Source organism: Amblyraja radiata, chromosome 24 (genome assembly GCF_010909765.2).
Source record: "Amblyraja radiata isolate CabotCenter1 chromosome 24, sAmbRad1.1.pri, whole genome shotgun sequence".
In the NCBI taxonomy this organism is placed as follows: domain Eukaryota; kingdom Metazoa; phylum Chordata; class Chondrichthyes; order Rajiformes; family Rajidae; genus Amblyraja; species Amblyraja radiata.
The window spans coordinates 25,475,379-25,500,957 of NC_045979.1; the positions used below are offsets into that span (position 1 = coordinate 25,475,379).

Sequence of the window (25,579 nt, forward strand, 5' to 3'; positions counted from 1 at the left end):
CCACCGGCGAGCAATATTGGAATTGGTGGAGAGGTGAAATATTGCGTTGGGTGACCAGCCCTCCCGTGTGATGATGGGACCCAACGGGTCCCACTTAGTCTAGTTAATTCTATAGAAATCAAATCCTACTTGGGTTAGGACCAATTATTGGCTTGGTATGTAAGTACCTCAGTAACATAGATTTTAGGTCAATCCCTGCTCTATAATTAATTAGATAGAAATCTCATTTGGGCACAATGGTTTCAGTAACTCTCGGGATGACAAGGTGTGGCTGATGATGATGTAAAGATACGAAATTAAAAGCCAACAACTTGCATTTATAAAACATCACCACTGTAGCAAAACCTTGATGATACTTCACAGGACCAATATTAAATACCAGGTGTACTCATGAGGGCCACGCAGCAGACAAATAAAAATCCTTCAAAAATGAAATGGATAGAACAAGGATCAATCATAGAATCATTAAAAATCACCATACAGCATGAGGTCATTTCACCAAATGTTTTTATGATGGTCAAAAATTATTTATGTAACTTCCACTTCCCAGCTCTCGTTATAATGAGAGTCCTTAAGAAAAGAAGAATGAGAGAGGGGGAGAGATTTAAGGAGGGAATTCTACAAGTAACAGCATTGCAAGCAGGTTTCATATTTAAAGACAGAATTAGAGAAAAGGTAGGAAAAGGCTAAGCCATAGAGAGTGTTGAAAGTAAGCATAAGAATAACAAAAAGAGTTTGAAACTTTACGTGGCAAAAGTAGATCGACAGGTGTAGAGATGTTGGGTGAACAACGCATGGTGTAAAATAGAATACAGACAGCACAGTTCTGGAGGGTAGAGCAATAAGTGGTTTGAAGCACATTTCAGAATTTGCTATATTGTGAACATTCAGCTTCAGTTTTACAGATGCGGAAGAGCAAGGTTGCTACTCATGATAACTATCTTGTCATCATTGATGGAACCGCATGTTAACCCTGTGGTAATGTGGAAACTGTGCTTCCTTTCTGATGGCATCAACTGCACCGTCTGCCAATACTCACAGAGAATGTTTAAGGTGAAGTATCAGATGGAGTTCTATGCCTTGGATCAAAACACAACAATGAGTTGGGCATAAGGTTAAAGAATTTAGAAACTGAATTCAGGGGTAATGCCACAGAAAACGCAACATATCTGGTACATACTCTATAAATAAAAGTGCCAGTCCTACTTCAATTATACAATTTCTGCTGGAGATCTGAGAATTAAATTATATTAATGGCTTCAATATCAATATTCACCAATAGTTATCATCAGTCAGCAAATGGAATTGATGCATGTGACCAGGGGCGGAAAACCCAGGAGGGCCAGAGGGGACACGTCCCCCCCATGTTTTGAGAGGTGGGCGACATCCCCGCCAGGTTAACCTGCCTGTGCTTGCGGGAAATATGGCCAGCGCGGAGAAGCAGCGCTGGTATCCCGTCAGTCCAGACAGGGCTGTTAGTTAACCCGGTGAGACAGGCAGTTGAGCTGCATTTAGCGCTGGATTGAGCCTCCGAAGCCTCGCGCGCGTGTGAGTGTGCGCATGCGCGCGCGGTCGCCAAAAAATTGTGTCCCCCGTCCCCTCCATGTTTTGATAGTGAGTTCCGTTTATGCATGTGACATAAGGTTGAGTTTGAAGCAACATTTTTGTATTTTAAGTAAAGTGACAAACCTGAATGTGATATATCACCTAATTATCATAGTCTAAGTGCAAATTATCATAGTCTAAGCAGAGAAATAATGCCAGAATATAAGGTGCACAGATTTCTGAAAGTGGCAACACATGAGGTTAGGGTGGTAAACAAGGCTTGCAGAATACTTGTCTTCATTGGTTGGGGCATTAAATATAAAAGTTGGAAAGTCATGTTGCAGCTGTTTAAAACTTTGGTCAGGCCATATTTAAAGTATTGCATGCAGTTCTTATTGCTGCATCACAAGAAGGATCTGGAAAATTTGGAGAGGGTGCAGAAGAGGTTCGCCTGGTTGTTGCCTGATTAGAGAGCATTAACTAAGAGAAGAGATTGGACAAAATTGGATTGTTTTCTCTGGAGTATTGAAGGCTGAGGGGCAACTTGATAGAAGTGTATAAATTGATGATTGGCGTACATAAGGTAGATGGTCAGTCTTTTTCCCAGGATTGAAATGTCAAATATTAGCATAGCTTTAAAACAAGAGAGGAAAAGTTTAAAGAAGATTTACAAGGCAAGATTTTTTAGGTGTCACGAATGTGCTGCTAGGTGAAGTGATGGAAGGAGATATGATAGAAATGTTTAAGAGACATTTAGACGGGCACATGCAGAGGTATAGACCATCTGCAGGCAAATGTGCATTTAAAATTAGCATGATGGTCAGCAGAAACATTGTGGGCCGAAGAACCCCTTCCTGTTCTGTACTGTTCTATGCTCACTATATAAGTCACCATTTTGAACAAGGTGCTATTAGTGACTATAACTTGCCATCTATTTATAAATCGTTAAATGTGGAAAATGCTTATGTGAGTGAAGCTAACATTACTGTGCACCATATGCTGCTGCTTGAACATCATTAATCCTGTAAGGCTCCATGACTTCCAACAACATTCCAAATAAGCACATATAAATCATATTGAGTAGGTAATGCCCATGAACAATAGTAATAGACAAGATTAAAGTAAATACCCTGATGTAAAAAAAATTGGGTTCCATTTTCCCTGGTAGTTCTGACATATTTAGGATTATTAAAAAGGATTATAATTAAGAAACAAATTGATCCAGTTGAAGAACGGCATGCAAAGCTAACTTACAGCCATATTGAAATAAATCTTGACAGCAGCAGTACTTTCCTATTAGTCATAGCCTTCCACTACATGTTAGAAAAACACATTGACTACAGTGCCATCAAGTGTCAGGATCCTCTGCCTAGAAACTAGCATACTCCTAAACAGCATGAATCCTGTGCTGTACAGTTATCCGATTTCTTCCTGCCGGTAGAGCATGAATGTGAAACCCATCATAACCCCCTTGCTAATGTCTGTTGTTAGGGCTGATATGGACACTGGTAGTGAGGGAGAATGCCTCTGATTTTTCAGTTACCACTCTCAATATTCACCTAGTGGAGTGCAGGAGACAGTGTTTCAGAGACTCGCAGAGCTGAGGTGAAGCTAAAGTGCTACCAAGTTACCCCTTTGGAAAAAATGGCACTACACCTGGCGCAAGTGCTGTCAGAAACTGAAAAAACGTGCCAATATATGCCTACTTACCTCTTCTCCAAACATACCTCTATCGCCCTCTTTCAGCAGAACCTCCTCTTGTGTCATTAAATTTCTCTCCCAAAATATATATATTTCCCTTTGTTCTCTCTGATTGTCCCCCTCCCACCACCTTTCCCTGCAACTTAAAACTTGCTTCATTTCTACTTTTCACCAGTTTGATGAAAGACACTGACTGAAATTCTCAGCTGTTAATTAATTCTCATGCACAGATGTTACTGAGTATTTCCAACATTTTCCATTTATATTTCTGATATTCAGCATTTGCAGTATTTTTCTTAAAGATATGTCAAGGCTAGAGTTGGGGTGGGAGATTGCAACTTTCACGTGGTCCGCCCTGTTTCAACAAATGCAATCAACCCGGCGTGCACAATCAAATAAGATCAAATAGAACAAGTTGTCCGACAACTTTAGGCTGTGCACGCCATACGCAAGAAGGCTAGAGTTCTAACATTTGCAGCCTTCAAACACAGCTACGAGTAACATCCACATCCCTAATACGTCAACTCTGACATACCAAGGCAGGATGACAACCACAAGTTCAGACGCCACAGCTGCATGCATGCACAAAAAAAATTGTGACTAAAATTGCCTGCAACAAGTGTTTCAAGTAACAAACTGAAGTCAAGTCAAATCACTTTTATTTATATAGCACATTTAAAAAACAACTCACGTTGGCCAAAGTGCTTTACATTGGTGGAGGTACTAACGTACCTGAGGGGGGGGGGGGGTGGTGGGGCCTGCTCTTCATAAAGGCTCATCACCTGGAGAAGAATTCTTATTGTAAAGGGCCTGTCCCACTGATGCGACTTTACAGCGACTGTCTTCGACCTTCATGCTCGAGGGTCCTCGCGGGAAAACCTCGAGCTGGATCGACCGTCAGCGATGAAACCGCGAGCCGGATCGACCTTCTGCACACACACAAACACATCGCAAAGGCGGGGGCCAGGGAAAGCAGGGGAGCGCTGTCTGAAATTCACACCCATGATGAACAGGAAGGTAAAAGACGGCTGGCACAGTTCGGTTAGTCCTTTAGAGAGCGCAGAGAGGGAGAAGGGGAGAGAGGGGGAGAGAAGGAGAGAAGGGGGGGGGGGGGGAGAAGGAGTGGAGACACTTTTAAGAAGCCAGACAATGTTTAATAAAGTTTAGCGGGCATTCTTACCTTTTGTTTCTCAACAAGCTTTACCTTCGACTACCTTTGATTGACTTAAAATACCTAAAAATAGCATTATGACCTACTACGACCTACCTCGACTAAACCTACGAGTAAAAAAAACATTGATTTTTTCCATGGCGACCTTTTTTTACTCGCGGGCAATTTTCAACATGTTGAAAAATACACCGCGACCTGACTGAGGCCTCGAGTACGCGGGGGCTACTCTCGAGCATGAAGGAGACTTACAAAGACCTCCTAGGACCTCGTGTCGACCATGCTGCGAGTATGAGTCGAGGGCAAACTCGTCTGAACTCACGAATTATGTCGCTGTAGTGGGACAGCACCTTAACTGAAGTGGTGTGGCTCAAGCCTCAGGACTTGGTATAAATGGCAATGCGAGGAACAGCCCCAGTACGCAAGTATCTATTTGACCATTACCATATACTCTCTCCTCTCATTAGTGAAGGTTTTTCCTAGGTGCATCTAATGTGTGCTGGTCATTCTGCTTAACAGTATCAAGGGCCTGTCCCACGAGCATGCGACTCCATGCGGCAAGCGCGACCTAACGTGGTCGCTTGAACCGTACGGCCTCGCGGGGCCGGTCCCACTTCGATCGCCGGAGCCGTATGGAGTTGTGCGGAGCTGGTCCCGACATCGCGCGGGGCTCCGAAAAACTGAGCGTATTCAAAAATTCCGTGCTGCAACGGCCTACCGGCCCGCAGCCGCATTGAGGCCGTACGCACCGCCTCGACGGGCATGCGCAGCGTCTCGAACCAGTACACAGGATCTTGACGCCGTACGCGTCTTGACGCCGCACGTCACGCGCGAACTTCCCGCGGACTTCGCTCGAACCTCACGTCACTCACTCGACCTCCGCGCGGCCCCCGCTTCCGGTTTGGTCGCGCTCGCCGCATGCAGTCGCATGCTGGTGGGACCGGCCCTGTACGGGGATCACTCGACCTCCGCGCGGTCCCCGCTTCCGGTTTGGTCGCGCTTGCCGCATGCAGGTCGCATGCTCATGGGACAGGCCCTTAACATAGTCACCATGATTAACCTCATTTTGCTTGAATCACTCTGGACTCTGAGGCAATAACACCCACAAAGCTCCATGCCCTCGCTTTCACCCAGCAGCTCAAGAAAAGGAGCTGAAGAGTCTTATTGTAGCAAGCATCAAGGCATTAGGAAGCAACTGTAGGTGGTGTCAACGACAATCGAAGTGCAATTGAATACCAAACACAGGTGGCCTGGGTATGTCCACTATTTCTACCATTATTATCTCCCTGGTCCCTGCAGTGAATCCTTAAGAGAATTGCCCCAACATTTCAAAGCATCAGCTCCGAAGCTGGGGACAGCTGCTAAAGTTAGGTTTGATGTGCACAATTAATACAAATAAAAACCTGTTTTTTTCCTAAATCCGGTGTGCGATACTTATTCTGTTGGAGCTGCTAGTAATATAAACCACCAGACTGCGTCGCTGCTTGAAACAGAGAATACTTCTGAAAGGGTTAAGGAATTCTTTGCTTGCGGCAAAGGAATGTTCCATTGGGAACTACTCCATGGAAACTGCCTGGCAATCATGGCAAACTTTTCTGCAATGTGTTGCAATTCTTATTGTAGCAAGCATCAAGGATTTAGGAAGCAGCTGTAGGTGGTATCAACCAAAGATTCTAGAGCGGAGATCTTTGGTATCAACTGCAACTGAAATGCAGTGTGGGAGTTTAATGCTAACCTTTCACCATGGGGCCTTGACAATAGAATATCAAAGGCAGGTGGTCTAAGCGTTTCCATTATCCGTGCTCAGGTAGAGTCTATGGGGTAAATCCTCAAGAGAATTGCCGAGCAGTGTCATAGTCCCGGGCTAAATACCTAAGGAGTCTTGTATCATTGCTGATTGCCTCTGCTGCCTGCTCCATCTGTTATTCGACCACCTGTTGCTCGACCACCTCCTCTTGAAAGGGTCACAGGCAAAAACTGAGAAGGGAGGTTGAATGGGAGAATACAGGTTTTGAATCAGTAAGCAATGTTTCCTGGAGAGAATTGTAGGGCAGTCCTAGGGCAGTAGAGAAACCAGAATCATATTCTATGTGATCCGTTGGCATTCACTATTTCTGAAGGTCCTACGTTAATTATTATACTGGCAATCAGTTTCACTCATTGGAGTATGGATGCAGATCCAAAACTAAGGTAGGGAAAATACTTAATTTCCCAACATCCAATCCTCCAAATGAGCACGAAGTTTTGTGAACCTCATGGATTCATGATAGTGACCTAAGAAATTTCTTCGCATGGTCTGGCCCAAGTTGTATATTTTGGGAATGATAGGCCTTGTGAATCATGCAGTGTTCATTTCTCAAGAGCAGGCAAATGCACTACATGTGCGCAGTGTATCGTCACTAGACCAGTCAGGAAGTCTACAATCCTTGCAAATCTGCATGCCTCTGCCTGACTGTTGACGCTCAAACAAAAACAGTGAAGACAATCAGTGAATTCCTGAATGCTTAAGTATGCTATAAGTTGAAGCACAGGCCATCCCGGGGTTACAAATGAGCGAGCTCCCATAAAATTATTAAATTAAAAGGTTAAACATGCAATACACAATAAATATAAATGAATAATCAGTTTATTCCCCAGGCCAGGAGAGTCTAAAACCAAAGGGCATAATTCTAAGGTGAGAGAGGAAAGATCGAAAAGGGGCCTGAGGGTTAGTTTTTCAGAGTATGGTTTATATATGGAATAAGCTGCCAGAGGAAGTGATAGACACGGGTACAATTATGATATTTAAAAGACACTTGGATAGGTACATGGACAGAAAAGATATGGAGGAGTATGGACAAGGCACATGAAGCGGGATTGGTTGGGTAATTTGGTCGGCATGGACTAGTTGGGCTGAAAGGCCTGTATAAAATTGAATGTTTGTTCCTACGAACAACAGAACTACTTTCCTCTCTCATTTAGTAATTGTTCATCCATCTTAGTCTAATGTGCCTGTTATGAATTCATTAGAATACTGTGGAGGTATAGTTACCATATTGACTTTCTGTGTATTTTCCAACATGAGGAAAAAAATCTATTTACGAACGCCTGCAAAAATTGAACCAGTTTGTCACCTGTATATGGCATTGGTCAGTTGTTGTCATGTATAATGGTCCCGTCCCATGCTGCCTGTCCCGCTGAATTACTCCAGCATTTTGTGTCTACCTTCGATCTAAACCAGCATCTGTTCTTTCCTACTACTTGTTTAATTAAATGTGTTGTTGATGATCAAAGATGCAGGTGCAGCAAGTGAGAAGAAGAAAAAGTGGTATGTTAGTCTTTATGCTTTTAGAGTTGTTCTTTGGATGAGGAGGGGCAGGAAACTTTCTTTCAATCATTCAACTACTCCACTGCAGCTGGCTTTTCATCTCCTGATTTGATAATATCTGTAATCTCACTGCGATCTTCACCTTTATGATTTATCTCCCAGGGATCACTTTCTCCGGTCCCCAGCTATCAAGTTCAGGTCTTATCTGGCACGTTTTAATCGAGTTGGCAGTCAGGGGGTTACAGGACTTTTAATTGTTCCTCAAAATACTGCATTTCGTCCATAGCACATCTGCCCTTCAGCTGCCTGCCATTAACTAGCTGGATGTGTATTTCTATTTATCAAACGTAATTGTTGAAATTGTTTCTCTGGCTTTAACTATTTGTACTCACGCATTCAAGGATTAAATTAATGTGAAAAAAAAGATTAGGACATTTTCTCAACAGCATTCTCAGGATGGTGGCAATGGAAGTTGCAAGGGAAAGTCAGTAGCGATGAACAATCTGGATTTCACCTCCCACAACCTCAGAAAGCACTCTAAAATTCCTTGGCACAAGCGGCTGTGGGAGGCGACGGATGGCATAGTTGTTGGTGAAGGTGGCTACTGGAGACCCTACAGAAGCCCGGTGATCAAGCAGATTGAACAGAGGAGGTAGAAGGAGGTGACAGCATCATGTTGGGCCAGGCCAACCTCTATTTCATCGATTCAGTGCCACCAGGTCACTGAGGTTTAAAGCGAGGCAATAAAAATTTGCATATCTCCTTTGGCCAAGATTGGACTTTTCAGAGACTTGAGACACAAAAGTTGAAAGATGGCTCCAGAGTTAGGCGACTCTTTGCTTGCTATCCCTGAAGAGGATCTACTTACAGTCTTTTCACTCTTTTACTTGTGCATAATTGTACCCTTGTACAATATGATTTGACCAGATAGCAAGTATTTCCACTGTATCTAGGTACACATGGCAATAATAAATTAAACTAAATTACCTATACTCCATCATTAAACTTGTCTTTTTTTTAATTGAATGTTGTGATAATTAGCGGTAGAAAATAAGTGTCAAATGCAAAAAATCAGAAATTACATCAGGTCATTCAAATAATAACCAAACACAGACATTTTCTCATCATGTTTGTTTGCACATTTTTTGAACGAATGTCCTATTTTTTTCAATTCAAGTTATATTCTTGAATTCAAATATAAAATGGTACAACAGTTTGTGCTACTCTGCAGAGCACTCATTCATTACAGCTCTCTTAGCCCTGGAAACTGAACACGGACAGGTATATTCTCTTAGTACGTTAAAAATACATCTGCTCAGTCTGCATTGTGCTCCTACAGCAATACAACAGTGATTTCATCATCACGAGGTTCATGTGGTGCTAATTTCTGAGACATAAAGGCTGCATGTGAAAGCTGATCACAAAGTGTTATAGGAACTCAGCAGGTCAGGCAGCATCTGTGGAGGGAATGTTTTGGTTTGGGACCCTTTTTCGCACTGACTGAAGTAGGGGACAGGACGCTGGAAAGCAGAGGTGGGGGCGGGACAAAGCCCAGCAAGTGGATGCAGATGAGGGGGGTTTATTGGCAGATAGGTGTAGTAAATGACAAGACTAGAGGAGAAAAGGAGACAAATGAGTGTCAGACAAGGTGAGAAAATGAGTGAAATGTAAAACTGGAGGGAGGGATATGGGTAGAAAGGGGAAAGGAAAAAGCGGAGACCAAAGGGACAAGGGGGAATTGGGACTGAGAGATAAGTGTGTGAAAGAGGGGGAAGGAGTAGGGTAACATCACTTGAAAGTGGAGAATTCCTGACCCTAAACATCTATGCATTCTCTCCACAGATGTTACCAGACCTGCTGAGTTCCTCCAGCACTTCAGGATTCTAACATCTGCAATATTTCTGTTTCTATGTGAGAGCTGATGTTGGGTGAGCCAAGGCAAGCAGTGTAGCTACTCAGCTCTGAGATGCAGGGTTCAGGAATACACTATGTATCAAGAATCAGGGCTCTCATAACCCAGAGATTTTTCCATGCTAACAAATTCAACGGTTGTTGTGGGTGTTAAGCTTGTGCCATGAAGAAGTCACAGGCTGGAAAAAAATTATGCATCCAGTAAAGAGATGCGTGGAGCAATAGTTTCCAACACATCCAACAGGAAGTATTGAAAAAGACCATACGATTCAGACAGAAGACAAAATATGGAGCAGATATCCCACTGGTGCCCATACTCAGCATGCAAGCCTTGCGTCTCAATGCTGAGCATGTGCTTCATTTACCCCAGCCGACCTAACACCAGCCCTCACAGGCAACCTCTGCACATGACCTCCTTGACTCATTTTAAATGATGCTGCATGGCCATTAGATTACTTTAACCTTTTCATTTTACGGGAGTCCTCAACTAAATTCCTGGTATGCAGTGTGCAGCAGCAGTGAAGACATTAGTCTATGCCAGTTTCTTAGTACAACAGCTATTGGTAACGTGTCTCACTCTATATGTAATGCTATAATTTCCACTTTTACATTTGATTGTATTGCTTTCCTCAATCCTGGATAACATATCCTGAGCTTTAAGCAAGATAGCAGAGATATGTATCAAAGTTCACTATATTCCGCTTCATCTACAAAATCTATAAAAATTCAACAAAATGATTGTCGTACCCAACATTAATGTCGTCCATTTCCTCTTCCTGCTGAGTGTGTGCACTGGATGCTGGCCGTTTCCTCCCAAGTGCCAATGCAGCCTCCTCTACAAATATAAAAATTCTCATAAATGGATGCTGACACAGAGTAGCTATACTCTAAAGCTGGTTGAATGTAACATTTTTTAAATTTTAATTTTGCGGGGACAGCTGCATCTGCGGTTCCTTCCTGTTGGGGGGGGGGGGGGAGCCCTGGCCGGTGGCGGCTCCTGGTCCGTTCTCTCCGCGGGTGCCACCTGGCCCGCTGAACTGCAAATACTGGAACAATCGAAGGTAGACAAAAATGCTGGAGAAACTCAGCGGAAGAGGCAGCATCTAACCCGCTGAGTTTCTCCAGCATTTTTCTCCACCCACGTTATTTAGTAATTTGTACCCGTCATTTAGGGATGTTATATGAATTTAAAAACAATAAGTTTATGTGTGTTGTTTTCTCTCTCACCTTCAAAGTTAGTTCTTCTGTTTGCCTTTATTTGCTTTAGTTTTATTAAGTGTTATTTATCACGTTGTGGTTGTAGCTTTTGACCAATTTAAACGTATCAGATTTTTAAAATTCATATAAATTCATAGCCTCGCCCGAGCGTCAAATCCATTCAGCTGTACCTGCAACTGAAGCTACTGGTGGATTAATAGACCTTGAAGAGGCATTGACACTTTGTTTTTATGTAGAGGGGCCGCGACCGCGAGCTCACTGACTGAATGATACAGACGTCCTGACTGAAAATCGCACCCTTCTGATCAATTATTTTAGGATAAGCCTTTCTAGAGAACATGCTACTTTTTGCTTTGCACATTTTCAAAGTATTGAATTTGGCATTTGATTGGTACAAGGAGACTACAAAGCTCATAATATCTTTTTTTTTTTTTACACACTGTAACTTTCTACATTTCTACTTTTGGGTATGTATGTGGCAATTATGGCTCATGGAATTTTCTCCCACACTACTAGTTATATTCGTAACAACATATTTAAATCGTGAAATTTTTGATCTTTCCCAACCCCTTAAAAAAATGCCTGAAGAAGGGACCCGACTCTAAACTTCGCCTAGCCATTCCCTCCATAGAGAAACACAACATGCTGGGGTAACTCAGCAGGTCAGGCAGCATCTCTGGAGAGAAGGAATAGGTGATGTTTTGGGTCGAGACCCTTCTTCAGACCCTCCATAGATCCAACCTGACCTGCTGAGTTCTCCAGCACTTTATGTTTTGAACTTAAAATAAATCCGTGGTCCGCTGAACAACACAATAGACCAGTCTGGAAGTGCAAGTTGTGGAAGTGCAAGTCGTCTACTTGTGGGTCTGTAGATGTCTGTAGAGGCCGATCCGCGATCCACACACCTTGGTGCAATGTGTGCAGTGGAGACTGGCGGTGGTTGGTAGTCGTCGAGCCCCCTTCTCTCTCTCCTTATGGTGCTGTCGCTTTGTCTCTGCGACATGGCGTAGTTCCGTTTCATGACGTGCAGTTCCTTCCTGCACGGATTTCCTCTAGGAGCGCCTGTCTAGTGCAATGTGCTCCTAGTTGCTCGATGTGATGTGGAATTTCATTGCCCCATCCGTACGACAATAAAACACCCTTGACTCTTGATGTTGTCCTTGAAACGTTTCTTTGGCCCGCCAGGGGCTCTCAGGCCTGCTGTACGTGGTCCATGACTCAGCTCCACACAACAGAGTGGGGAGGACAACGGCTCTGTAAACCGGCAGGTTTTCTTTAGCCTTTAGGTCTCGGTCTTCAAAGTCTCTTTCCCGAGTCTGGCGTAGGCTCCACTGGCACAACTCTGTCGATGGTTGACATCAGAGTCAATGTCAGCTTTTGAAGAAAGAATGCTGCCAAGGTAGGGGAAGTGGTCAACGTTTTCAAGAGTCATGTCGTCCACTTTTATATTGGGCTGGGTAGATGGCTGGTTGGGTGGAGGTTGATGTAGGATCTGGGTCTTCTTGATGTTTAAGGCTAGGCCCAGGGCTCTGTATGCATTAGCTCTGTAGGCCTCTGTCTTCTGCGGAATGTGCTGCAATGGCGCAGTAGTCCGTATACTGAAGCTCCATAATGGCGGTGTCACTGACTTTGCTCTTGGCCTTCAACCTAGTAAGGTTGAAGAGCCCACCGTCAGTTCTGTAGCAGATTGGGATCCCCTGTGGCAGCTCTTCACCAATGAGGTGAAGTATGGCAGCAATGAAGACGACAAACGGGGTGGGTGCAATGATGCATCCCTGTTTGACCCCCGTTTCCACAGTGAAGGGCTCGGACTCAGAGCCGCAGATGCTGATCACTGTGACCAACATGCCATCATGTAGTGGCCTCAATATTCTGATGTGCTTGTCATGGCAACCATACCTTGATAGTATGGTCTACCGAGTCAAAAGCCTTTGTCAGGTCTATGAAGGCCTTGTACAAAGGCTGTTTTTGTTCACAACATTTTTCCTGGAGTTGGCATGCTGTGAATATCATGTCTGCTATACCTCTGGATGGGTGGAAGCCACACTGTGATTCTGGGAGTACCTCTTCAGACAGTGGTAGAAGTCGGTTTGCGAGGACACAAGCAAGGACTTTGCCTGTTGTTGACAAGAGCGAGATGCCCCTGTAGTTTCCACATTCAGCCTTGTCCCCCTTCTTGAAAATTGTCACTATTAGAGCATCACTGAGTTCTGAGGCAAGATCTTTTTCCCAGACCTGGAGGAGTAGAGCGCGGATGTGGCACAGGAGTTCCGGTCCACCTTCCTTTAAGATCTCAGCTGGGATCCCATCAGGACTGGTGGCCTTGTTGTTCTTAAGGCTTTTGTTGGCATCTTGAACCTCTGTCATAGTGGGAGGTTCTTCCATGTCTTCTCTGATGGGACTCTGGGGGATGTGGTCGGTAATGTCTGGTTCAGTTGTACTGTTGAGTTCCTGGAAGTGCTCCTTCCATCGGGCGTTTATGGACATTGTCCTTCAGCAGTTCTTGCCCGTCCTTTGAGCGCAGCGGGTTTAAGCCGCAGTAGCTTGTACCATAGACGGCCTTAGTAGCGCTGAAGAAGCCTCTGGTGCCACCCGAGTCTGCCAGTCTCTTAATTTCCAGAGCTGTTTCTGCCCACCAAGGGTTCTTAAGCTCCCTCACCCGACTCTGGACGTCTGTTTTGTCTCTGGAGTGAGCCGCTCTTTTGGCCTTGCAGTTTACATCATTTTGCCAGGCACAAAAGGCTTTCCTTTTCTTGGAGATGAGCTGTTCTATTTCTGTGTCGTTCTCGTCAAACCAGTCCTGGTGTTTTCTGGAATTGCACCCAAAGATCGTTTTGCAGGTATCAAGGATTTGAGCCATTTCCAGGGCTCTTCAATGTCATCAGGATATTCCTATTGGAGGCTTTCCACTAGAGAAGCCTGAAGTCGCTGCTGGGTAGCAGTTACCTCCAGGCTATCAAGGTTCAGCCTTTGCCAGATCTGCTTCTTTTGAATCCTCCTCTTCCTCTTGAGTTTGATGGACATCATGGAGCGGCTGAGGCGATGATCTGTCCAGCAGTCATCTGCATCAATCATTGCCCTTGTGATGTTCACGCCACGGCGATCCCTGGCTCGTACAATGACAGTCAATGAGATGCCACTGTTTGGAGCGGGGGTGTCTCCATGATGACTTAAGTTTGTTTTTCTGGTGAAAGAGGGTGTTAGTGATGGGGAGGTCGTGCTGAGCACATTTGCTGAGAAGCAGGGCTCCGTTGGAGTTGATGTTCCCAATGCCTATGGTACCCTTCCCGATGTGGCGTTGAAGTCTCCGAAGAGAAGAATCTTATCCTCCCTGGGGATTCTAGACAGTGTCTCATCCAAGCAGGCGTAGAAGGTCTTGCTTTCTGCACTCATATGGAGCTTGACAATTTCTGTTTTTTACGGCAATTTCCACAATGTTGTACCCATCACATCTCCGACTCTTCCTTTCCCTTTCTGGATCTCTGTCTTCCTTTTCAGAGGATTAGTCAGCAACAAACATCTATTATAACCCATAAACTTTCACAAATATCTTGACTATTCTTCCTCCCACTCTGCCTCATGGAAGGACTTAATTCCATTCGCCAAGTTCCTCTGACCTCATCATATCCACTCTTATTACAAGACCTCTGAGATTAATCATGCCTTCCAATCTAACATAGTTGATTAAGCTCTCTGCTGCCAATAATCTACATCCTGCACTTCTGCTCTTCCCTCCTTTGCACTGGACCTGAGCCAGGATAGAGTTCCTCAGGTCCTTACTTTCCAGTCCACCCGCCTCTGCATTCAATGGATCTGCAGTACATCAACAATGTCCTTTCCTATCCTTTCAGAAGTCTGGCGAAACCATTCCCTTTGTGACTCCTTGGTCCACTCTTCCATCTCCAACCATTTCCCTTCACACAGCATTTTCTCATCCAACCATAGTACATGTAACAAATTGTTACCTCTTCCCTTGCCACCATCTCATAGCCCAAAATGTCTCATCAGGGTTAACCAGCATTTTACATGTACTTCTATCACTGTAGTGTACTGCTTATATTGCTCACGATGTAGTCTCCTCTAATTTGGAGAAACCAAATGCAGATAGGTGATAACTTCACCTGACCCTGAGCTTCCTGTTAGCTATCCTGTTAGCTATCACTTTAATTTCTTATCTCACTCCCACTCTGACGTTCTGTTTGTGGCTTCCTGCACTATTCCAACAATGCGCAATGTTAGCTTGGACAACAGCACCACACCTTCTATCTGGTCATGTTGTAGCTGTCAGCATTCAACATCATATTCAACAATTTCAGTGAACTTGTTTTCTCTGTTCGTGTCTGAAATAGCCAGTTCTGCTCTAAGGTTTATCCACTTGTAATAGTATTCATTTTTTCACTCTCCACAGATACTATTCCACTGTCATTTCCAGCGTTCCCTTTTGGTTTCATTTTAAATGGCTCCCACGTGTATTTCAAAGCTTTTACCTCGCTCTTTGTTTTTACTCTAACAATCCTAAACAACATATTCATTGGATTTCTTTGCAAACTGGATAATATGAAGGAAATCCTAGTCTTACCCTAACAAAGATATTCCCTTTATTCTATCAGTCAATCCCCATCCTCTGTGCAACTTAAAACAAACTTGTTTTGTCATGATTTCAATTCTGATGAAGGATCTGACTGAAACCTTTGATTGTTTCTCTTTCTACTGTTGCTGCCCATTACTGGGTGGCATATTATTTGTTATCTTCATTCTCTCAAATTTGGAAGATTGGGAAGAAATCTCAGTTACAGGGCTCAGCAGGCTCTCCTTCTACCGGACTGCTGTACCCTAATGCCAAATGTCAATTCCCATGAAATGTGCTGCTCTAATCCAATCCCGTGGAGCTCTGCAGGGACAGGCACATTGGTGCATACAATAATCTTCTGAAATCCTGAAAAGTGTGATCAGTGAGCAACCATAGAATCACGTAGCATAGAAACACACCCCTTGATCTAGTATTTATGTCAGTAATCATACTTATTTCCCAGCACTTAAGTCTATGCACAGCCATGCCATGGCATTTCAAGTGTTTAAATGTTGTAAATGGCCTGTCCCACTTACGCCCATTTTTCGGCGACCTGCCGGCACCCGTCAGTCGCAGCAGGTCGACGACAATTTTCAAAATGTTGAAAATCCACCGGCGACCAGTAAAAGGTATGACTCTTTGGGCCACTACTCACAACCATACAGGCGTCACCTTGCAACATGTGGCCCAAAGAGTCGTACCTTTTTCTGGTTGCCGCTGGATTTTCAAAAATTTAAACACTTTCAGCAACCTACTGCAACTATGACAGGTGCCGGCAAGTCGCTGTAAAAATTGCGTAAGTGGGGCAGGCCCTTTAGAGTGCCTGCCTCCACCATTCCCTCAAGCACTGTGGTCCGGATTTTAATCATCCTGTGGTGTAAAAGTGCAAGAGCCCTCTAAATCTCTTACAATTTATTTTAAACAACTGTTTTCTTGTTATAGTTTGCTCTATTAAAGAAAACGTTTCTCACTGTCTAGCCTATTTATGCTTCTCAGTCAGGTTCCCCTTCAGTCTTCGCCATGCAAAGATCCCCCACCCCTGGTTTGACTTCCCAAAATACAACACCTCGCATTTATCTGTATTAAACTCCATTAACCATTCCTCAGCCCGCATGCCCAACCGATCAAGATTCTGCTGCAATTTTCGATCCTACAATGCCTTTTGTGTCATATGCAAACTTGATAAATATGACGTACATTCTCATCCAAATTATTGATAAAAAAACGACAAACAGCAAAGAGCCCCGCACTGATCCCTGAGGCACACCATTAGTCACAGGCCACCTGTCCAAGAAACAACCTTCCACCATCACCCTCTGCTTCCTCCCATGAGGACACGCCCCTTTCAGTAGGAAGGGGAGGGACTATAAAACCCAGAAGTGTGGGTGTGGCTCAGTCTCTGCAAGATGGGGGAGGGAGAGGTCACCTTGGTGGCCATGCACCCTGCTTAAAATGGTAAGAAACTGCTTTTGAATTTGGTGGCCTTGCACCCTGCTTGAAATGGTAGGAAACTGCATTTGAACTTGGTGGCCTTGCTCCCTGCTTGAAATGGTAGGAAACTGCATTTGAATTTGGTGGCGTTGCACCCTGCTTGAAATGGTAGGAAATTGCTTTTGAATTTGGTGGCTTTGCACCCTGCTTGAAATGGGACCAAACGGGTTCCACTTAGTCTAGTATTCAATAAATCCTTGCTCCTCATTAAAAAAAATTTAGGTCCACAACCCAACACAATGGTTTTATTGCTGTAATTAGAGGGCAATATTCAATCACATATTCTCCTTTCCACACACCATAATCCAGGCCAATAGATTAGTTATAAGACACTTTCATAGAAACTACTCTATTGGTGAAGGTTCGTTTAACACGGTTATATTCAAAGGCTGCAGGTATTGATGGATTTTACTAGCCAGTTCACATAACGAAAACAGAATAATAAATATAATTTAAATTATTTTTAAAGCACTTAATTGTGCTTTACCTAGTTTTTCATCTTCATAGCTGCATCCCAACTTTTTCTCATTTTCCTCATTGAACCCGTACAATGAATCATAGTTTTTTTTCTCCTGGTTTTTAACAGAATTTCTTCGTCCTGTTGGTTTATGAGCCATTTTTCAATCAATCAAATCTGGAACAAATAGAAAGTTATAGCACATTTCAGAATAATGTGGGGAGAAAACCCTCCAAAAAAGCAATGATGCTTTTCAAAACAAAAGTCAGCTTGTGATATCAGGCATCCAGCTGGCCATTAGCGTTACTTTAATTTGAAATAAAATGCTTTCTTTAAATATTGTTTGAAAATAAATCAAATGCTGGTAATAGTCCTTCTGTCCCTGACACAGCCAGAAAGAAACTAAGTCTACAATGGTTCACAGAGAAGACTGCCAGGCTGTGATGGAGAGATAGGAGAAAAGAGAGAAAATAGTTCAAGAAAAAGAGATCAATAAAGAGAGAAGAGAAATGTCCATGTCAACATGCTTGGACTCCAAGGCCTTAGTGGCTGGGATCATTGCCAGAAAGCACATGCTATGTAGCAAGAGAGCCAACTATTAGGAATCTGGCAGGAAGGGTCTGACATACTATCTGCATACAGTGACAATCCCCAAAGAAAGGAGCAATGCTGAAAAAAATGTCAAGACTTTGTGAGACATCGGAAGGTGAGCTCTGTTGCCAATATTACTCCTTCCTGCTGACAGTTACACAAACCAATAAGTAGGAAAGAACTGCAGATGCTAGTTTAAATCGAAGGTAGACACAAAATGCTGGAGTAACTCAGTGAGGGCTGGTGAGTATGGATTAAATCGAAGGTAGACACAAAATGCTGGAGTCGCTCAGTGGGACAGGCAGCATCTCTGGAGAGAAGGAATGGGTGAGGTTTTGGGTCGAGACCCTTCTTCTGACTGAGTTACTCCAGTATTTTGTGTCTACACAAACCATTAATCCATACACAACAGCCCTCACTTTCAAACATTCTACTCTATCAATTACCCACACAGGACAAGAACATAAAGAGTAATGCTTTTTCACCACCTTCGTTGAGACAAAATCAAGAAGGAATCCGATAGCCCCGATCTGAGAATCAATTTCAGTGTCATCGCCATTAGGGAAGTTGAGAGGTAGAGTGGCCTCTGAATCACAAACTATGTGGGAAGCAGATGCTGCACATGTGCTAATTTTACTCACCAGAAGTGTTTGATACTGATGATAAAATTCCTTTGTTGTTTTGATTAACTGTACAAAACCACTATATCATCTGTGCTGTTATGTCTCATGAAGATGATTCTGTTGCAGTTTATAAGTGCCACTATCCTCTGCTCTGACTTTGCAAAGTATTTTATCAGGGTACACTATTTCACTCCCCACAACAGGAGTCGATTGACGTGGATGAACTAGAAGAGTCACCAAAAGGCCCGGAGGACTGGAGGAAGAATTCGATAATGCTCAAGATGTCTTGGCATTACCAAGTTTGTGTTTAGCGTTGTTATAGCTGGGCAGAAGGCCACAGACAGAAAGGTCAGAGTGGGAGTAACAGGAAGCTCAGAATCGCTCCGGACTTAATATTGAAGTCTACAACTTAAGATAACTAGCTTAATCAGAACTGGCCATCTTTGCTGTAAGTCATCCATTTATGATATTGGCACAGATTTTCTCCCTTACCCTCCTACACCCCTCATTTCATAACTTTTTTTATACTACTTTATTTGTACTACTTGTGCACTCTCTATCGATAACCCATCGACAGGTTGAAATAAAATTTAGGCCCAGGATAACACTGACTTCACTCTATCACAGATACATTCTTGTCCAATCCCATCCCCATCTTCTTTGCAACTTAAAACTTGTTTCATTTCCTCTCTTTCCACTTTTGACAAAGCATCTTCAACCTAAAACATTAACTCTTGCTGCCTGACCTCCTGAGCATATTTAAAACATTAAAGGTCTTCTCCAAATCGAAGCTCTTGAGATTCATCATCTGCTGAGAGCTAGATCAGTGGCATTTTGGACTGGCAATCTGGAGTCGTATAAGAAGTCCACGTACAACCTGAAGAAGGTCATCGCAAGCATAAATAAACAATCCTGGGCTAAGCTGAAGTCACAGACAGATGCTTGACAGCTGTGGCAGGACTTGCACACTATAACCTCCTACAAGGCGAAAGTATTCTGACTGGTTGCATCATGCTTGGTATGACAATTCCAATGCACAGGAATGCAAGAGGCAGCATACAATACAATACAATACGGTTCATTTGTCACATTGCACAAAAAGTGCAAGTGAAATGGAAATGTCAGCAGCGATACAATGATAAAGAGCACACACAAAAACACAATAAAAATTTAATATAAACATCCACCACAGCATTCATCACTGTGGTGGAAGGCACACAATTTGGCCAGTCCTCCTCCATTTTCCCTCCATCAACCCTCCGCAGCCGCCGCTGCGGGCGTCCAGATGGTAAGGACAAGGTACGAGTCCAGGTAAGTCCAGAGTCGGCTCTTCCCCACCGGAGACCGCGGCTTTATGTTGGTGTAGGCCGCAGGCCGGCGGCCGAAGATTTAAAGTTCCCTCCACGCCGCAGCCAGAAGCACCGCAGACTGCAGGGCCGGCGGTCGAAGGTCCCCTCCAGGGGTGATGTTAAGTCCATACCGCGCCCGCGGTAGAAGACGGCCGCGGGCCGGCGGTGGAAGCTTCTCCTTACCCCGGGTCCCCCCCGAGGGATCCCGGGCTGTAGGCGCCGCGCCAGCTGGAGCTGTGCAGACCGCGCGCGGCTTCAGGCTGCCGCTGCTGCGGGCCAACGAAACGGAGCGCTCCCCTCCAGCGAGGGCTCGCCCGCTCCGCGTTGACAGTCCACGCTGCACCCGCCGCCGGAGCCCCGAGCCCGGGCGCGTCTCCGGGAAAGGCCGCGCCGATCCTCGCTGTTAGGCCACGCGGGAGGCGCCCTGGAAAAAGTTGCCTCTCCTTGGAGGAGGCGACCGAAACGGTTTCCCCCTCACACCACCCCCCAACACAAAACACACAAAGAAACATTAAAAACATACTTTAAAACATACTAAAAAAATAAAAAAAGTTGAAAATAACTAACGCGCTGCTGACAGGGCTGCCACCATTGCAGCGCCCCCACAAGATTGGCATAGAGTGGTGCACTCAGCACGGTCCATCACTGGTGGTCCTCCGCACCATGATACGCATCTATGTGAGGCGCTGCTTCAAGAAGTTGACATCTATCATCAATGGTCTCCATAATTCGGGCTATGCCCTCTTCTCACTTCTACTGAGAGGTACAAAACCCTTAAGTCCTACATCACTAGTTTTTGTAGGTGTAGGTATCGAGGAGAGAGAGGGTTTGAGGTGTGAGGCGAGAGACACAGTGCAAGGCATTCAGAAGGACCTACTTTCCTACAATCATAATTGTTCCAACCAAAACAAATTTAATTCTACCTCGGTAATGGCACATGGAGGACTACCTCTTGCACTATCATGAACTGGTTTTCTAATTATATATTTGTGCACTAATGTCTTGTTTCATTGCACTCATTTTCTTTTTATGTTGTAAAATATGTAACTAATGTATAATTTGTTTCCACGTGCTGTCTGAGACTATATGCCCCTGATGCTATTGCAATCAAGATTTTTATTGTACATGTACCGTCTTCTTCTTGCGTTTGAGGCAGCAGAGGTTATGTAATGCCCTCCAGTCGCTGTAGCAAGTTCAATGTGCTGTTGAGGGCCGTGAGGTCTACCCCTCCACCAGGAGGGCGGAGGACAGCGCAGTCGAAAATGATGTGCTGCGCTAATTGCTGGTCTGCCTCACACACGCAGGCTGCTGATGAATGCAGCCCCCCAGCGATGCATGTTGGCATTGAACTGGCCGACCCCTGCACGGAGCCGGTTCAGGGCAACCCACTCAGGGCAACCCACGGGGATGGTCCGAGCCGGGTGGGGCTGCGAAGTCTGTCCCCAGCTGGTCCGAATGTGTTAAAACCAGAGCCACAGAGGGTCGCTGCTTGACGGAAGAAGGGGCGACAAGATCACAGGCGTTGAGGTCCCAGTTGCTGTGAGTCCTGAGCAAGGTGGTGCAAAGGATGTTTGGCATCCGATGTGGCCTTGCACACCAGTGTTTGAGTGAAGTACCTGCGAGCACCGGCAGAAGATCCGTCGGAGTAGGGCGTAGGCAGCAGTGATGATCCGCATGGTGTCATTGAGGATGGCGTCTAGCTTGCTAGTATGATCGCTGCGGCACCATGCTTGGGCGATGTACTCAGCGGCACTGTACACAAATGCAAGAGTACATGTTCCTCAACATACTTGTGGATCGACTTGATGGGATGTTGTGGCCTTTGCTGTGTTTAAATAAAATACAATGATTTTTTCCAATTGAATTCCTTCTCTTCTCCCATTCTTTCTCTCCAGAGCTGACTGTCCCCGAGTTGCTCCAGCATTTTGTGTCTATCTTCGATTATTCAATTGAATTGGCTAAAGACTGGTATACAGTACGTGATGGTAGGGACTGCAGGAAGATCATCCATTCAGCATTTGTGACTGATGCACATTATTATGAGGATGGGGATGTTCTTGGAATCTCTTTCTTCCATTAGTTGCTTAATTCTCTCTGACCAATTATGATTAGATGTGGCTGGATTGCAGTTCTGATTTATTTTCCTGTTTATAAGAAACATTTACTAATGGCAATTAGGAGGTAGGTATGCTGTTAGCACACTTGCCTAAGCTGCAGCTTCACAGGTTGGCACTTCATCTTTAGGCACACATAGTATTGCTTGTGACATGGTCCTTTCGGGTTCATTGAGCCATGTTGAATACGTATCTTGTATGGTGTAATGAGGGAAAGGTGAATGAATAAATGAATGATACTTTATTATCACATGTGACATGTCACAGTGAAATTCTTTGTTTCGCATATCATGCACAAAGTATGCAAAGAGTTGCCACGTATAGCGCACCCACAAAGTTACAAAGTGTTCAAAGTAGTCCCAATGGTTCCTCTTTGTTCTTAGTGCCCCCCTCTCCCCCCCGCCCCCACGCTGGGTTCCTCTTTATTCTCTTGGTGCCCCCCCCCCCCCCCATGCCAGGTCCATCTTTGTTCTCTCAGCGCCCCCACCCCACCACGATGGATCCCTCCCCATTCTCGGCGGACCCCCATTGTCAGGTCCCTTTGTTCTCTCTCAGCGGTTACTCGCAGGTCCCTCCACGCTCATACAGCCCAGCTTCCGTCGACTATCGTGGCGGGCGAACAGGGCCAACTGGAGGATTTGGCCCCGCTCGCCGAGAACACTCATGGCCACGCTGCTCACCAGGACCAGTTCCTTCAGTTTGAAAGCATGACTGTCGCAAGAGCAGTTACACGTATTAAAGACTCAAAGACAAATGCATCTGAATGCAATATAATGATGGAGGCAAACAAGGAGGTTAATACCTCTTGGATCCTTCAATTTACTTCAATAACTTAATTGTCTTCCCTAGAGTCAAACCCCACTCCTGGTACTGCACACACTCATCGTCCCCCACCGTACTACACAGCTTATTTTCCCCTCTCCCCCTGAACCACACACCCTCACTCTCCCCCACGCTCTCACTCTCCCTGACACCTCTCACCCTCTCTCTCCCTGACATCTCGCACTATATTTCGCTCACTCTCTTTCCTCCCAACATCTCACACCCTCACCATTCCCTCTGACACCTTCACACCTGTCACCACACACTCTCATCCTATGACATACTGCATCCTCTCACCCTCAAATCCCCTCATTCCCATGAAACCTCACACCCTCTTACCTGACACCTCAAACCCTCTCCCCCAACACATCATAGTCCTCCACTAACACCTCATGCCCCCTCCCCAGACAACTCACATCCTATCCCCCAATACTCACTTTCTCATGGACACCTCACACTCTTTCTCTTCCTGAACACCTCTCGTCCTCTTTCTCCTCACATCCACTCTCACTATGACAACTCACTCTCCGTCTTTTCTCCCAAACTTCACACACTACGCTCTCCTCCAGAATACCTCACTGTCTCTTGCCCTGAGCCTTACATCCTCTCTGCTCTCCCACAGCTTCTCTCCCTCCAGTGGTTCACACCATCTCCCCAACAGCTTACACCCCCTCCCGACATTACACACCCTCCTCACTCATTCTCCCTCTCTCCAACACCTCACATCAAACCCTTCCAAGACCTCACATCCTCTTCCCAATATCTCACACCCCGACCCGACACCTCATCCCATCTCCCATCCCTCCCATGATACCACAAATCCTCTTCCCCTCTGCTCCTCCACTGATATCACGCCCCTTCCCCATCTCCCTATCCACCCAAACCATATCTTCAACATTTCATGCCCCTCCCCGACATCTAATCCTCTCTCCCTGACACCTCATACCCCTCCCGATGCCTCATGCCTTCCCCACTGACAATTCACCCCTACCCAACATCTCACACCCATTCCCCCAATACCTAACCCCCTTCTCGGCACCTCACTCTCTTCCTCGACATCTCCCCCCCCCCCCCCTCCCCCGCGACACCTCCCCCTCCCGCACCTATTCTCCCAACACCTCACCCCCTTCTCGACCTCACTCGCTTCTTCAACATCTCACACCCCCCCCCCCTCGCCACCCCACGCTCCCTCCTACCACATATCACCCTCGACACCTCACGCCCACCCCGATACCTCACCCCTGACCCCTCGTCCACCGACACCTCACGCTCCTTCCTCGCGACTCATGGTTATTCCCCGACACCTCGCCCCTGGACACATCTACCCCATCCCCAATCACCTCACCCACCGACACCTCACCCCTATCCTTGAACACTTCAGACCCCTTTCCAAGACACCTCACCCTCTACAGTCCGTCGACGTTTTCCCGCCACCGCGTGACCTTGCCTCTGGCCACACCTTCCCCACCCCCACCCACTCTCCTGTCGCCACAGCAACGGGCCGTCCTCACTGCGAGACGAGGCGTGCTCTCCTGGGCGGGAACCGTCGGCGCTCGCGCTGTCCGCAGCCGGGCGCGTGTCCGCCCGCGCGCCGCCAGCTCGAGCTCCCAGGCTTCGCGCCCTCTGCCCGAGGGCCGTCGGCAGCCAATGAGATAACGCAACGTCCAATCACTTGACGTCCGCCGGCATCCAACGAGACAACGCACATCAAAGATCATAGAGCGGGAGCTCCGCTCCAAAGCTCCTATAGCGAGCTGCTCCGCTCTATTATATTTGATGCACATCGGTGGTCGTCCGAGCCAAAGATCATAGGCACCGCTCTATGAACTTTGGTCCGAGCCGTGCTGGGTTGGGCTGCGAGCTCGGCTGAGGACCGCACTCTGGTGGCTAGGAAGCCATGTTGTTGCAAAGAGGCACTATCACTGCATGTTACTTTTTAAACTTAGTACACATTTAATCATTTCATTCACCGAAGCATTGCTTTGATCTGGCTATGTCATAGAAAATAGGTGCAGGAGTAGGTCATTCGGCCCTTTGAGCCTGCACCGCCATTCAATATGATCATGGCTGATCATCCAACTCAGTATCCCGTACCTGCCTTCTCTCCATACCCTCTGATCCCCTTAGCCACAAGGGCCACATCTAACTCCCTCTTAAATATAGCCAAATAACTGGCCTCGACTACCCTCTATGGCAGAGAGTTCCAGAGATTCACCACTCTCTGTGTGACAAAAGTTCTTCTCATCTCGGTTTTAAAGGATTTCCCCCTTATCCTTAAGCTGTGACCCCTTGTCCTGGACTTCCCCAACATCGGGAACAATCTTCCTGCATCTAGCCTGTCCAACCCCTTAAGAATTTTATAAGTTTCTATAAGATCCCCTCTCAATCTCCTAAATTCTAGAGAGTATAAACCAAGTCTATCCAGTCTTTCTTCATAAGACAGTCCTGACATCCCAGGAATCAGTCTGGTGAACCTTCTCTGCACTCCCTCTATGGCAATAATGTCCTTCCTCAGATTTGGAGACCAAAACTGTACGCAATACTCCAGGTGTGGTCTCACCAAGACCCTGTACAACTGCAGTAGAACCTCCCTGCTCCTATACTCAAATCCTTTTGCTATGAAAGCTAACATACCATTCGCTTTCTTCACTGCCTGCTGCACCTGCATGCCTACTTTCAATGACTGGTGTACCATGACACCCAGGTCTTGCT

The 25,579-nt window shown here is 45.6% G+C and overlaps 1 protein-coding gene across 2 annotated transcripts in view; it reads right to left on the minus strand.

Annotated features, from left to right (window-relative positions):
• sycp3 (synaptonemal complex protein 3) overlaps positions 1-24,447 on the minus strand; it is a 63,141-nt gene extending 38,694 nt beyond the window's left edge. Inside the window, exons 1-3 of one of the 2 annotated variants that reach the window (XM_033042675.1) lie at positions 24,271-24,447; positions 17,399-17,545; positions 10,380-10,467 (exon numbers count right to left, since the gene is read on the minus strand). In XM_033042675.1, coding sequence (XP_032898566.1) covers positions 10,380-10,467; positions 17,399-17,528 — 218 coding nt within the window. In that variant the 5' untranslated portion in view covers positions 17,529-17,545; positions 24,271-24,447. The remainder of the gene's footprint in view (positions 1-10,379; positions 10,468-17,398; positions 17,546-24,270) is intronic. The other variant, XM_033042676.1, reaches the window with a different exon arrangement.
• Between the last annotated feature and the right edge of the window lie 1,132 nt (positions 24,448-25,579).